The sequence below is a fragment of the Nyctereutes procyonoides genome, unplaced genomic scaffold, assembly GCF_905146905.1.
Source record: "Nyctereutes procyonoides isolate TBG_1078 unplaced genomic scaffold, NYPRO_anot_genome, whole genome shotgun sequence".
In the NCBI taxonomy this organism is placed as follows: Eukaryota; Metazoa; Chordata; class Mammalia; order Carnivora; family Canidae; genus Nyctereutes; species Nyctereutes procyonoides.
Window position 1 is genome coordinate 8,486,574 of NW_026575130.1, and position 12,566 is coordinate 8,499,139.

The window sequence follows — 12,566 nt, forward strand, 5'->3', positions numbered from 1 at the left end:
TGAACTGGTGTGAGATAAACAGGATTTTCTGAATAGTGAGAGAATTCTGGTTTTGCTGCCCAGATGTAGAGATAAGGGGACTCAGGTTTCTCTGGGAGATAAAACCAGAACAGAGGGATTGGCTGCTGCATTAACGACCAACATATATTAAAGAATAGGGAAGCCAAATGTTTCATTCAATATGGTTGTTCACTACTGTGGGAGTATTGTACTGTAACATAGACCCCGACCAAAACCCCAAATTTTTATTTACCCTAAAAGTGTATTACAAGCCTAAGTTTATATCGGTAATATTTTGGAAAGAAAGAATTAGGGTGTGTTCAGCAGAGTGATGAGATGATGGAAAGACAATATGCACAGGAAGCAACACACAGTGCAGAGAGTGAGTGAGGTCAGCAAAAATGGCAGAGTAGGCAAATCCAAACACTTCACACACACACACACAATCATGCAGTCTTTCAGGGCCAACTTTGTCAGAACTCTAGTTATTAATCAAAGGCTACAGCATCCAAGTAAACACTGAATTAAGGAAAAGGCAGCTTAAAAATGGTAAGAAAGCTCTGTGGCATTTCTACTTGACTTTGCCCTACCCTGTCCCCAGTTCAGTGGCAGTCTTGAAGATGGCAGTCCACGTGTGGAACTCTCATCCCTAGCTCTAGAAGGAGGAGAGCAGAATTTATTTTAAAAAAATAGGGTTTGTTCTAACCTGCCTGGGGGATACTGGAAAGACTGACCAAAGATATTTGTCTTTGTTTTGCCTAATTTAGAACTCAACTCAGAGTGGAAAGGCAGTGATCATTCCTCAAAAACATTGTGAAGCACTAAACAACGTGCAGCTACCTAGACAAAAGATTACGGTTGAGACAAACAGGAGAGTGCCAAAGCTTGGAGAAAAAATTAGGGAGAGGGTTTCTATGGGAAATTGGACCATTTAAAAGTCCCTGTGAATACCTGGGAATTTAAAAAGCAACACACATGCCCAGGGTAGAATGCATGCTCAGAAAAGATCTAGGAAGACCCTAAGCCTATACTTCTAGTTGATCTCTAGGCTCAGTGCAAGCATGAAGTGAAGGCTAGGAGATAAATTGTAAATGGCCTGGCTAAGTGTAGAAGGGGCCATTCTTCTACAAAAAACAAAAAAACAGAAAAAAAAAACAAAAAAAGAGATTTTTTGTTGTTATTGATTTAAGGAGTTTCTTATTCTTTTCATTTTATTTCTCCTCTCATTTCCCTTTTCCTTCTCTCTCTCTCTCTCTCTCTCTCTCTCTCTCTCTCTCTCTCTTTCCCTCTCTCTCTCTCACTCAAAGAAATATTTGTCCAAACCCTAGCTTACTGCAAGGTAAAAGAACAGAAACTTCAGACACCACACATCACAAAAAACAAACTTCCTACAAAAACAGTTTAGAAAACTCACCAAACAAACAGCTACAGTGTACAGCAAGGAAGAAAAGCAAACCTTGAGTAGAAGGAAAAATATGATTTCAAGAGTTACTACATTGTAATATTCAAAATGTCTAGTTTTAACAAAAAAAAATACGAAGCATGCAAGGAAACAAAATGTGTCCCATTTATAGGAGAAATTAACAGAAATGAGGAAGAACCGACTTGGGACTTACTAGGGAAAGACTTTAAATCAACTAACTTAAATATATTCAAAGAGCTAAAGGAAACCAGGAAGATGATGCATGAGCAAACATATAATATCAATGAAGAGATAGAAATCATAAAAAACAATCAGGAATTCTGGAGCTGAAAAGTATAGCAGAAATAAAAAACTCACTAGAGTTTTAATAGTAGAGTGAAGTAGGCAGAAGAGTAAGTGAACTTGATCAAATTATCCAGTTTGAAGATCAGAAAGAAAAAGACAGAGAAGCTAACATAGCTTAAGACCTGTGGATCACCATTAAGAACACCAAAATATACACACTAGAAACCCAGAGAAGAGAACAGGTTAAAAAGAATATTTGAAGAAATAATAGCCAAAAACTTCCCAAATTTGCTAAAAGATATGAGTCTACAGATTTAGAAAGCTTACCAGCCTCTAAAAAGATAATGCAAAGAAGTCCACACCAAGACACGTTATAATGAAATTGTTAAAAGCCAAGGAACTAAACAGAATATCTTGAAAGCAGCAAGAGAAAAGTAACTCATTATTGGCAAAAGATTTTCAATAAGATTAGAAGTATATTTCTCATTAGAAACCATTGAGGCATGGAGAAGAGAGTGGAATATTTTTAAAGTGCTGAAAGAAAAGACTGTCAATCACGAATTCTATATTGAAAAAAACTATCCTTTAAAAATGAAGGAGAAATTAAGATATTTTCAGATTAATGATGGAGTTAGTCATTGGTAAATAAGAAATTCATTATAAGAAAGATAGTCCTGCAGGCTGACCAAAAATACACTAGACAGTAACTGGAAGCCACAAGAAGAAATAAATAACTTCAATAAAGATAACTATATAGGTAAATACAAAGGCCGGCGTAATTTCATTTTTGGTTTGGAGCACCTCTTTGTATTTCACATGATTTAAAAGAAGAATGTATAAAAATAATGATAAATCTATATTAATAGGCATACAATGCATAAAGATGAATATATGGCCATAACAACATAGGAGATGGACCTATATAAGACCAGGGTTTTTATCTACTCTTGAAGCGAGGTTGGTATCAATTCAAACTAAATTGTTATACATTTAAGATGTTAAGTATAATCTCCATAGCAACCACAAAGAAAATCTTAAAAATATACAGAAAAGATGTAAGAAGAAAATCAAAATAATTCACTATAAACAAATCAACTAAACAGAAAAGGCCGTAACAGAAGACATAAAGAATACAAAGTTGTAATACAGAGAACAAATTGCAAAATGGTTAAAATAAGGCCTTCCTTATAAACAAATATAAGTAGGTTAAATTCTCCAATGAAAGGTAGAGAATTTATTTTTTAAAAAACTAAATGTGATCCAACTATATGCTATCTACAAGAGACTCACTTTAGATCCAAAGACATAAATAGATTGAAATGAAAGGATGGAAAACAATATTCCATGCAGATAGCAACCAAAAGAGAACTAGAAGTGGCCACACTAATGTCAGACAAAATTAACCTTAATTTTGTCTTGTTATGAGAGACAAAGAACACTAGATATTGACAAAAGAATTCATTTAAAATGTATAATTATAGGGATCCCTGGGTGGCGCAGCTGTTTAGCGCCTGCCTTTGGCCCAGGGCGCGATCCTGGAGACCCTGGATCGAATCCCACGTCGGGCTCCCGGTGCATGGAGCCTGCTTCTCCCTCTGCCTGTGTCTCTGCCTCTCTCTCTCTCTCACTGTGTGCCTATCATAAATAAAAAAAAATAAAATAAAATAATAAAAAATAAAATGTATAATTATAAACATACACCTACCAAATAGTAAAGCCCAAAATATATGAGACAATGACATAATTAAAGGGAAGAAAAGAATTCTAATAATAGTTGGGGACTTCTATATCCCACCTTCCATAGTGGATAGAAAATCTAAACAGAAGACAAATAAGAAAATAGAGGATTTTAATAACACTATAAATCAACCTAACCTAACAACTAGACATACAGAGCACTACACTCAACAAAAGAAGAATACACATTTTTCTCAAGTGCACATAGAACATTCTCCAGCATAGCCCATATGTTAAGCCACAGGACATGTCTCAAATCTAAAAATATTGAAATCCTTAGAAATAGTTCCTCGAAAGATAATGGAATAAAGCTAGAAATCAGTAACAGAAAGAAAACTGGAAAATTCACGAATATGTGGAAATTAAGCAATGTACTCTTAACCAGTGGTCAAAGAAATCACAAAGTAAATTAGAAAATACTTAGAAATGAATGAAAGCAAAAATACAACATACCAAAACTTTCGAGATGTGGCAAAAGCAGTTCTCACAGGGAAATTTATAGCAGTAAATGCCTACATTAAAAAATAACAAATATCCTTAATCAAAAATCTAACCTTACACCTTAAAGAACCAGAAAAAGAAGAGCAAAATAAATCCAAAGCTAGGAAAAGGAAGGAAATAATAAAGATTAGAATGGGGAGTTTTTATCATGAACGAATAAAGAATTTTGTCAAATGCTTTATATTTCTGTTAATTTGGTTGTTGATTTCTCTTTCATCTCTGATTTTATTTCTTTGAGTCCTCCATTTTTCTTGATGAGTCTGGCTAAAGTTTATCAATTTTGTTTATCTTTTCAAAGAACAAACTCTTGGTTTTATTGATTTTTTTCTATCTTTTTAGTCTCTATTTCATTTATTCCCTCTCTGATCTTTATTATTTCCTTCCTTTCAACAACTTTGGGCTATGTTTGTTCTTTTCTAGTTCCTTTAGGTGTTAGATTAGATTGTTCATTTGAGATTTTTCTTTTTTCTTGAGGTAGATCTGTATCACTAAAAATGTCCCTCTTGGAACTGCTTCTGCTGTATCCCAAAGATATGGGACCATTATGTCTTCATTTTCATCTGTCTCCATGTATTTCTTTATTTCCTCTTTGATTTCTTCACTGATCCATTGGTTGTTTAGTAGCATGTTGTTTAGCCTCCAAAAAAGGAGGAAGAGGGGAAGGAAGAGGAGGAGAAATTGTAGGTGGGAAAAATAAATAGTAACGTAATAGATTCAACTAAACAAAAATTTGGTTCTTTGAAAAGATCAAATGGACACACCTTAACTAGACTGACATAAAAAGACACAAATAAAATCAGAAAGTGGACACATTACTGTTGACCTTACCGAAGTCAAAAGAATGATAAAAGGGTACTATAAACAATTATATGCCAATATATTAGATAACCTAGATGAGTAGCCAAATTCCTACAAACACACACATTACCAAAACTGAATCAAGAAGAAATAGTAAATCTGAACAGACAAGCAACAAGAGATGAATCAGGAATTTTTAAAAATTTCATCAAAGAAATATCCAGTATCAGATGGCTTCACTACTACACACTGAAAGAAGAATTAACACTAATTCTTCTCAAACTCTTCCCCCCAAAAAAGAAAAGAAGTAAATACTTCCTAATTCAGGAGTCCAAAATCACTCTGATAGTAATGTCAAAGACACAAGATACAAAGCAGAGATAAAAGCTACTGTCGTCATTGACCTCCTCCTCCTATCAAATATTCCCAGATATTTCCAGCATTCATCATTCCTTTGTATGGATCCAGATTGCCATCCAGCATAATTTTCCTTCTGCTTAAAGGGATTTTTAAAATAACTTTTCTGTTAAGGCAAATATACTGGTGATTAATTTTTCAGTTTTGTATCTAAAGAGGTTGTTATTTGCCTTAAACTTTTAATGATATTTTTGTTAGTAATAGATTTATATGTTGATAGGGCTCCCTACACACACGCAGTATTTTTTAACTGTTACTCCACTGTCTTCTCATTTGCATTAGTGATGAGACCTCTGCTGTCACACTTACCTTTGCCCATGATGTGACTCTTTTCTTTGGCCCTTTTGAAGATTTTCTCTTTATCTCTGGTATTTGAACAATTTGAATATGATGCCTTAATGGAGTTTCCTTCATGTTTCTTCTGCTTGAGATTCATTCAACTTGTTGGAACTGTGGATTTTTATTTTTCATCAAATTTAGAAAAATGTCAACCCTTATTACTTCTAATATATTTTTTGTTCCTATCTCATTCCCTTCTCCTTTGGAATTCCAATTACACATAAAACATGCCACTTGAATTTGTTGCACAGCTCACTCATACATTGTTTGATAAATCTTTAGGTTTTCTAATCTTTTCTTCTGCCAACACCTACTTGTCGTTAGTTCCATCCAGTATATTTTTTTAATCTCAAATATTGTAGTTTTCAACTCTAGAAGTTCAATTTGGATCTCTTATATATCTTTCATGTTTCTACTTAACGCTTTCAACATATGAACTACAGTTATAATAAATATTTAAATATCTTTACCTGCTAATTCTAACATCTGTACTAGCATTCTGGGTGTATTTCAGTTGATTGGTTTTTCTCATTATGAGTCATATTTTGCTGCATCTTTGCATGCCTAGTAATTTTGGGGGGTGCCAGATGTTATGAATTTTACTCTACTGGATGAGAGTATTTTTGTATGCTGAGTACTCTACTGCTGAGTATTTTTGTATGCCTATAAACATTCTTGAACTTTGTTCTGAGATGTTTAAGTTACTTGAACACAGTTTGACCCTTTCAAGTCTTGCTTTAAACATAGGACCAGAAAACCCCTCAGTTTATTTTTTTATATTTTATTTATTTATTCATGAGAAACACAGAGAGAGAAGCAGAGACATAAGCAGAGGGAGAAGCAGGCTCCTCGAGGGGAGCCCGATGTGGGACTCTATCCCGAGACTCCAGGACCATGCCCTGAGCTGAAGGCAGACGCTCAACTGCTGAGCCACCCAGGTGTCCCTAGCTCTCAGTTTAGAACTAATTATTCCACACTACTGAGGTAAGATCCTCTGTGTACACTTCCAAATGCCCCATGAATTACAAGTGGTAAGAATTAGCACTATTCATGGCCCTGTTTGAATGTGGTCCCTATCACCTTGAATTCTTTTCGGTGGTTCTTTCCCCAGTCTGAAGTATTTTCTTCACACTCAGGTGCTGATGAATACTTGCTGAACACTCAGAGGGGATCTGCTAAGGAGCTCCAAAGTTCTTTTTTCTATTCCATTCACTTATTTCCAGTATTCAATTCTTTGAATTTTAACTGCTTTGGTCTCCTCAGACTCTCAAATCTTTTTCCTCAGCTCAGGGAGTCCCTTAGGTTCAGCTCAAGTTCCCTCCCTCTGCACCACAGTCATGGAACTCTCAAGGCAACCAAATGGAGCAATTGTAGGTCCTCTTCATTTACTTCTAAACTCTCAGGGATCACTACCTTTCTTCACCTGATGTTCAGTATCTTGAAAATCATTGCTATGTTTTGCCCATATCTTAGTTGTTTTAGGCTGAAGCATAAACCTGGTTCCTATTATTTAATCTTGACTGGAAGCAGAAGAATTCCTATTTAATTTAATTTTAATTAATTTTAATGTAGGTAGCCAAATCTGACCAGTGGCTCTTGTATTAGTACAGTTAACAATTGCTGGGGTTACTGAGATTGAGATTTTAAAACACAAATGTAAACCTCAAATGGGTGTATTTTTTAAAACATATCCTTTAATAGACATTGTGTTATAAATGCAAGTTAATTCAGTCAATTCTCAGTTCAGCCCTGATAGAGGCAGCCTCATAAACATTATGCTTTGAAATTGTTCAGGTCATTTCAGTACAGTTCCTGTCTCCAAACTCTGTGTTATCACATTTTTCTGAATGTAAATAAGCAGTATTGTCACAGTGAATTACAAGGATGAAGAAACAGAAGGAGAGTTTTCAGTTTTTTCATTCTAGTGGCCATTTGGAATTTTTGTTTTTAAAATATAAAATACTAAAAAAGTGCAGACCAAAAGGTGTGCCAAGAGCAAACAACAGTACATGCAGGACATATTTTACCAAATTTGAATAATATCTTTAAAATGAAATTTATTCCTTTTTTATCAATGTATTTAATTGTTGTTAAACTGAAAAATTATTATTCGTTACAATAACAGACCTATACATAGGTGTATTTTTTTTCTTCTTCATCAAAGACAAATATGTAGTTAAAAATATTTATCTATTTTTTTCCTTATTTGTTTTTTTTTAAGATTTTATTTATTCACGAGAGACACAGATAGAGAGTGAGAGGCAGAGACACAGATAGAGGAGAAGCAGGCTCCATGCAGGAAGCCCGATGCAGGACTCAATCCTGGGACTCCAGGATCATGCCCTGGGCTGAAGGTGCCAAACCACTGAGCCACCCAGGGATCCCTACTTTTTCCTTATTTGTATTGTGTTTACTTTTATTTTTTACAAACAGGGTGTATATTTATATATTATATATATACAATATGAATTTCAGTGACAGAAAATATTTGCTGTTCACATTTTTCTGCATAATTTATCGTTCATTTCTTTCATGGTTTTTATTGGAAATAATTTTGTTGTATAGGGAATAGTGTTTTGGAAGTTTCAGTTCTGAGGGCGCCTGGTGGCTCAGCTGGTTGAGTGTTGAATTCTTGGTTTCCACTCAGGTCATGATCTCAGGGTCATGAGATTGAGCCTGGCATTGGGCTCCACGCTCGAGCTCATGCCCCTCTGCGATTCTCTCTCTTCTCTCTCTCTTCCCCCCACTCACTCTCACTCTATTTTGCTCTCTCTCTCTAAAAAAAAAATCCTTTTTAAAAAATTATCTGTTTAGTTTGTCAAAAACACTAGGCTTGCCATTTGTCAGTAGACAAACAATTTTTTGCAACTCTTATTCCAAGGTGCTAGTTTCTTTAATATATAGACTTCCTATAAAACAAACAAACAAAAAGGCCAAACAAACAAACAAAAAAAATCCAATATACATCAGCAAAAGATATGATTAGTGCAAGGAGAAAGATATAAAAATCTCAAAGTTTGAGCATATTGAAAGATGTTCAGCCTCACTCATTGGGTAAATCGCAAATAAAACTGTATGTACCCTGATAACATTTTTATATACCAAATTGGCAAAGATAAAAAAGTTAGTGAGGTATATGTTCTGTGGTCAAGATTATGGAAAATAGGCACTGTCTGATATCAAGGTTGGGAATGCAAATGAAAACAACCTCTATAAGGAGAAATTAGGCAATATCTTTCAAAGTTAAAAGTGCTGATTTTTTAAAATTTCACTCCCAGGTTAAGTACTGACAGATATATTTAGTATAGTGGGAAATGATGTGTATTATGTAAAAAGATTCACTGTAACTTTGTTTCTAATGACAAAACCTTAGAAAGGGCCACTGGTCGCAAATTGCACTGGCGTTGGGGGGCAGAGTTAGAAAATAAAACATAGGCTCATGTACAATAATGATCTCTGGAAAGATTCACAAAGAGCTATTAAGTGGTTGACCCCGAGGTGGGCCTTGGTAAGTTAAATGGATAAGGGAAAAAAGGAAATATACTTTTTATAGGCACCCTTTTGAACCTGTTTGTAATATTCCTTTGTGTTTCCTATTTTTTTAATTAATTAAAAATGAAAACAACAACAAAATTTCAGCCATCTTAAAAAACAAAACTGTTTTCATATTAAAAAACAAAACTGTCATAATAAAAATAAGGCCAAAAAACTAGGCCAATGATTTTTTTTAAATCTCTGAGGCAAAAATAATGGAATTGACCCCAAAGCAATACTCCCAATTTCTAAAGAAAAGAGTAGAATGCCCACCTTACCTGCAAACATCGTACAACCATTTTTCTAACATTTCCAGCAACAACATACTGGTCCTGGGCCAAATGGTGTAATTATTTTAAAAATAAAACAAACAACAACAAAAATAACAAAATTCAAATTCTTTGTTAAGTATTCATCATTTAGTATTAGTAGAGAAACATTACTTTTTTATCTGAATAGGGTGGCTGCTGGTTAAATATCTGGTTGTCGGGGTATCAGAGCATGACTTTATATCAGAAACAGGTATGATAAAAGATGGACAAATCCAAGGAGAGGAAAAGATTATAGAAAAAAATTGCTAGCGAAGACCAGGATGAGAAGACACTGAGGCCACAGGAGGCCTAAAACTCTCCAAATGGAAAGACTTCCCATTAACTTTCAGGATATGAGTTTATTCACTTCTGGAAGAAAGACAAAATGCTATATTGTTTGCCCTTTTTGAATCTTTTCCATTTTTTCCTCTCAATATTTTCCAGGGAAATGATGATTATACCAGGTAGTTAATGTCATAATAATAAAATCACCACAAAATCTCAGTGTCAGAAAATTTATTTAATATACTAGGCTGCAGGTTGGCTGGTGATCAGCTGATCTAAATTGGGCTCAAGTAGAGGGATTCTTCTTTGCTTGCCTAGCTATATTCTTCTCATAGCTATGGCAGAGAAGCAAAAGGACAAACCTAATTGGACAAATACTTTCCAATCTCTTGTGTAACACCTACTGACTGCTTGTTAATTAAAGCGAGTCACATGGCCAGACCCAGAGTCTACAGTTAAGAAAATACACCTTTCCCCCAGCAAATGACTGGAATGCAGGGAGGAGAATTGGGGCCACTTACAATCTATCACAGTTACCATCATATTTGCATTTCCATAGGGTCTTAAATGTTCATTCATGTTTTCCCATGTATTTTTCTTTTTTAAAAAAATTTTTATTTATTTATGATAGTCACAGAGAGAGGGAGAGAGAGAGAGAGAGAGAGAGAGAGAGAGAGAGACAGGCAGAGAGAGAAGCAGGCTCCATGCACCGGGAGCCCAATGTGGGATTCGATCCCGGGTCTCCAGGATCGCGCCCTGGTCCAAAGGCAGGCGCCAAACAGCTGCGCCACCCAGGGATCCCTTTCCCATGTATTTTTCATTTGATCCTTGGAATAGCTCTGTGAGAATATTATTTTTATTTTCTACATTTTACAGAAGAACAGAATCAGAAAGTAGTCATTTACCCAAGTTCACACAGCTACTTAGCAGTACAAGCAGGAATTGGCGACCTTTTCTGTACTTTGGTCATAGTTGATCATTCTTTTTCCTTTGTTTATAGGATACAGATGAAAACCAAAAACAATGGATAAGGAAACCCCAGGTAAAGTTATACAGCTATGTACTAGGGTAAATAAGGGATTGTTTGCTTCCTGTTTTCTAATTACCAACCACCGATCTAAAATTGTTTCATTGTCGTCCTGCCTAGAATAAAAAGACAAAATTCAAGTCAAAATAATCGTTACATCATTGCAAATACCAAGGGCCAAAACAAAACAAAACAAAAACATATCATCCATATACACAAAAAAGCAATAGTAACAGAAGAGTTGAGTCATGTTTTATAGATGAGTAGACTATAGTCATAATTGCTAAAAATTTTTTGACATGTGCTTCTAGTATATGTAAATATATTTACTTATCAATAATAAATATACTGCTATATAAATAATGCAGCTTAAAAAACAAATACAATTTGCGACACCTGTGTGGCTCAGCAGTTGGAGGTCTACCTTCGGTTCAGGGCATGATCCGGGGTCAGGGAATTAGGTCCTGCATTGGGCTCCTGGTGGGGAGCCTACTTCTCCCTCTGCCTGTGTCTCTGCCTCTTACTCTGTGTTTCTCATGAATAAATAAAATCTTTAAAAAAAATACAATTTTAAGCACATCAATAATATTTTAATAATTTTCAACAGTCTTTAATAGAATAATATCATTAAACACACTTCATTATTTTTTAAATTTTTCATTTGATTTCATGGCATATTAGCTGCAAAAGATAATTCACAAGACGCAAAATGCACAATAAACACATAGGGAGAGGTTCATCATTAATGATATAAATCTATATTTAAATACTCATTTTAATATTACTGATTGAGGGGACAGGGCTGACTTCATATAGTACTTAATTAACTTTTCATTGTTTTTAACCCTGCCATGTGGCTGATGAACTGCTCCTACTGGGGTTAGAAGTGTCGACTCTGCCATTCGCTTATCTGTGGATGTTGCAGTTGGGTATTATTTTCAATCCAGCATTCATTTCACTGTACAAATGTATATGATCCTCTGTCTTAAAACAAAAACCCTCTCTTGACTTAATATCCCCTTCCAATTATTGCCCCATTTCTCTGTGCCTCTTTACATTTAAACTCTCAAAAATTTGCAGTGCTCAGTTTCTCTTTTTCCATTATTTCTTGAACCCAGTCAGACTTGAGTTCCCACCATTCCAACAAAATTTCATTTCCCAAGGTCACCATTTAACTAAAGAAGCATTAAACACAACTGCCGGCCACTCCTTCCTTCTCCTTGCTACTGTGCAGTATTTTCTATTTATTTGTTTTTTACTTCACTGACCACATCTTCTCATTTCCTTTTCTAACTCTCCATCATCTCCTCAACTTCAAAATATTGGGAGGCTCACATCCTCCAATGGCTTTATATTTCATTCTGAGAATAAGCTGGTCTCTACAGTGAATTTTAAGTCCTATATGATTGTTCGCCCAACCCTCCAGTTCTCTGATCTCACCTCCTCTTCCTCTCCCTCCAGCCACTTACTCCTCTGCAACCACACCAGGTCTCTACACCAAGAGCACATCACCTATGCTTCTCCCCTACAGATTTGGCTAATTATGACCATGACACCTCACATCTAGGTAGGTGCATGGCTTGCTCACTCACCTTCATATCTCTGCTCCAAGATAAACCTTCCCTGACAATTCCATACAAAAATAGCAGTTTTCTCCCTCACTCTCCCCAATCTCTATCCCTCTTACCTTGTATAACATTTGTCACCTTATGTTATACTGTGCATTTATTCTCTATTCATTTTTGTCAAGGGCAATCTTTCCATTTGCTTGGAAGTAGAGTAAAATAAGGTTTTAGTAAACAGTGTTTACCACAAAGATAAACATTAAGAAACCTTTTGATCCATCACCGCATCTTCTACCATCAACCACATATGTAATAGTCTTTTTTTTTTTTTAGTATCTTATTGT

The 12,566-nt window shown here is 35.2% G+C and overlaps 1 protein-coding gene across 1 annotated transcript in view; it reads left to right on the forward strand.

Annotated features, from left to right (window-relative positions):
* The window catches only part of CFI (complement factor I), a 55,403-nt gene that overhangs the window by 2,583 nt on the left and 40,254 nt on the right, over nucleotides 1–12,566 (forward strand). The window contains exon 2 of the mRNA XM_055342566.1: nucleotides 10,631–10,672. Within this exon, the coding sequence (XP_055198541.1) occupies nucleotides 10,631–10,672 (42 nt within the window). The remainder of the gene's footprint in view (nucleotides 1–10,630; nucleotides 10,673–12,566) is intronic.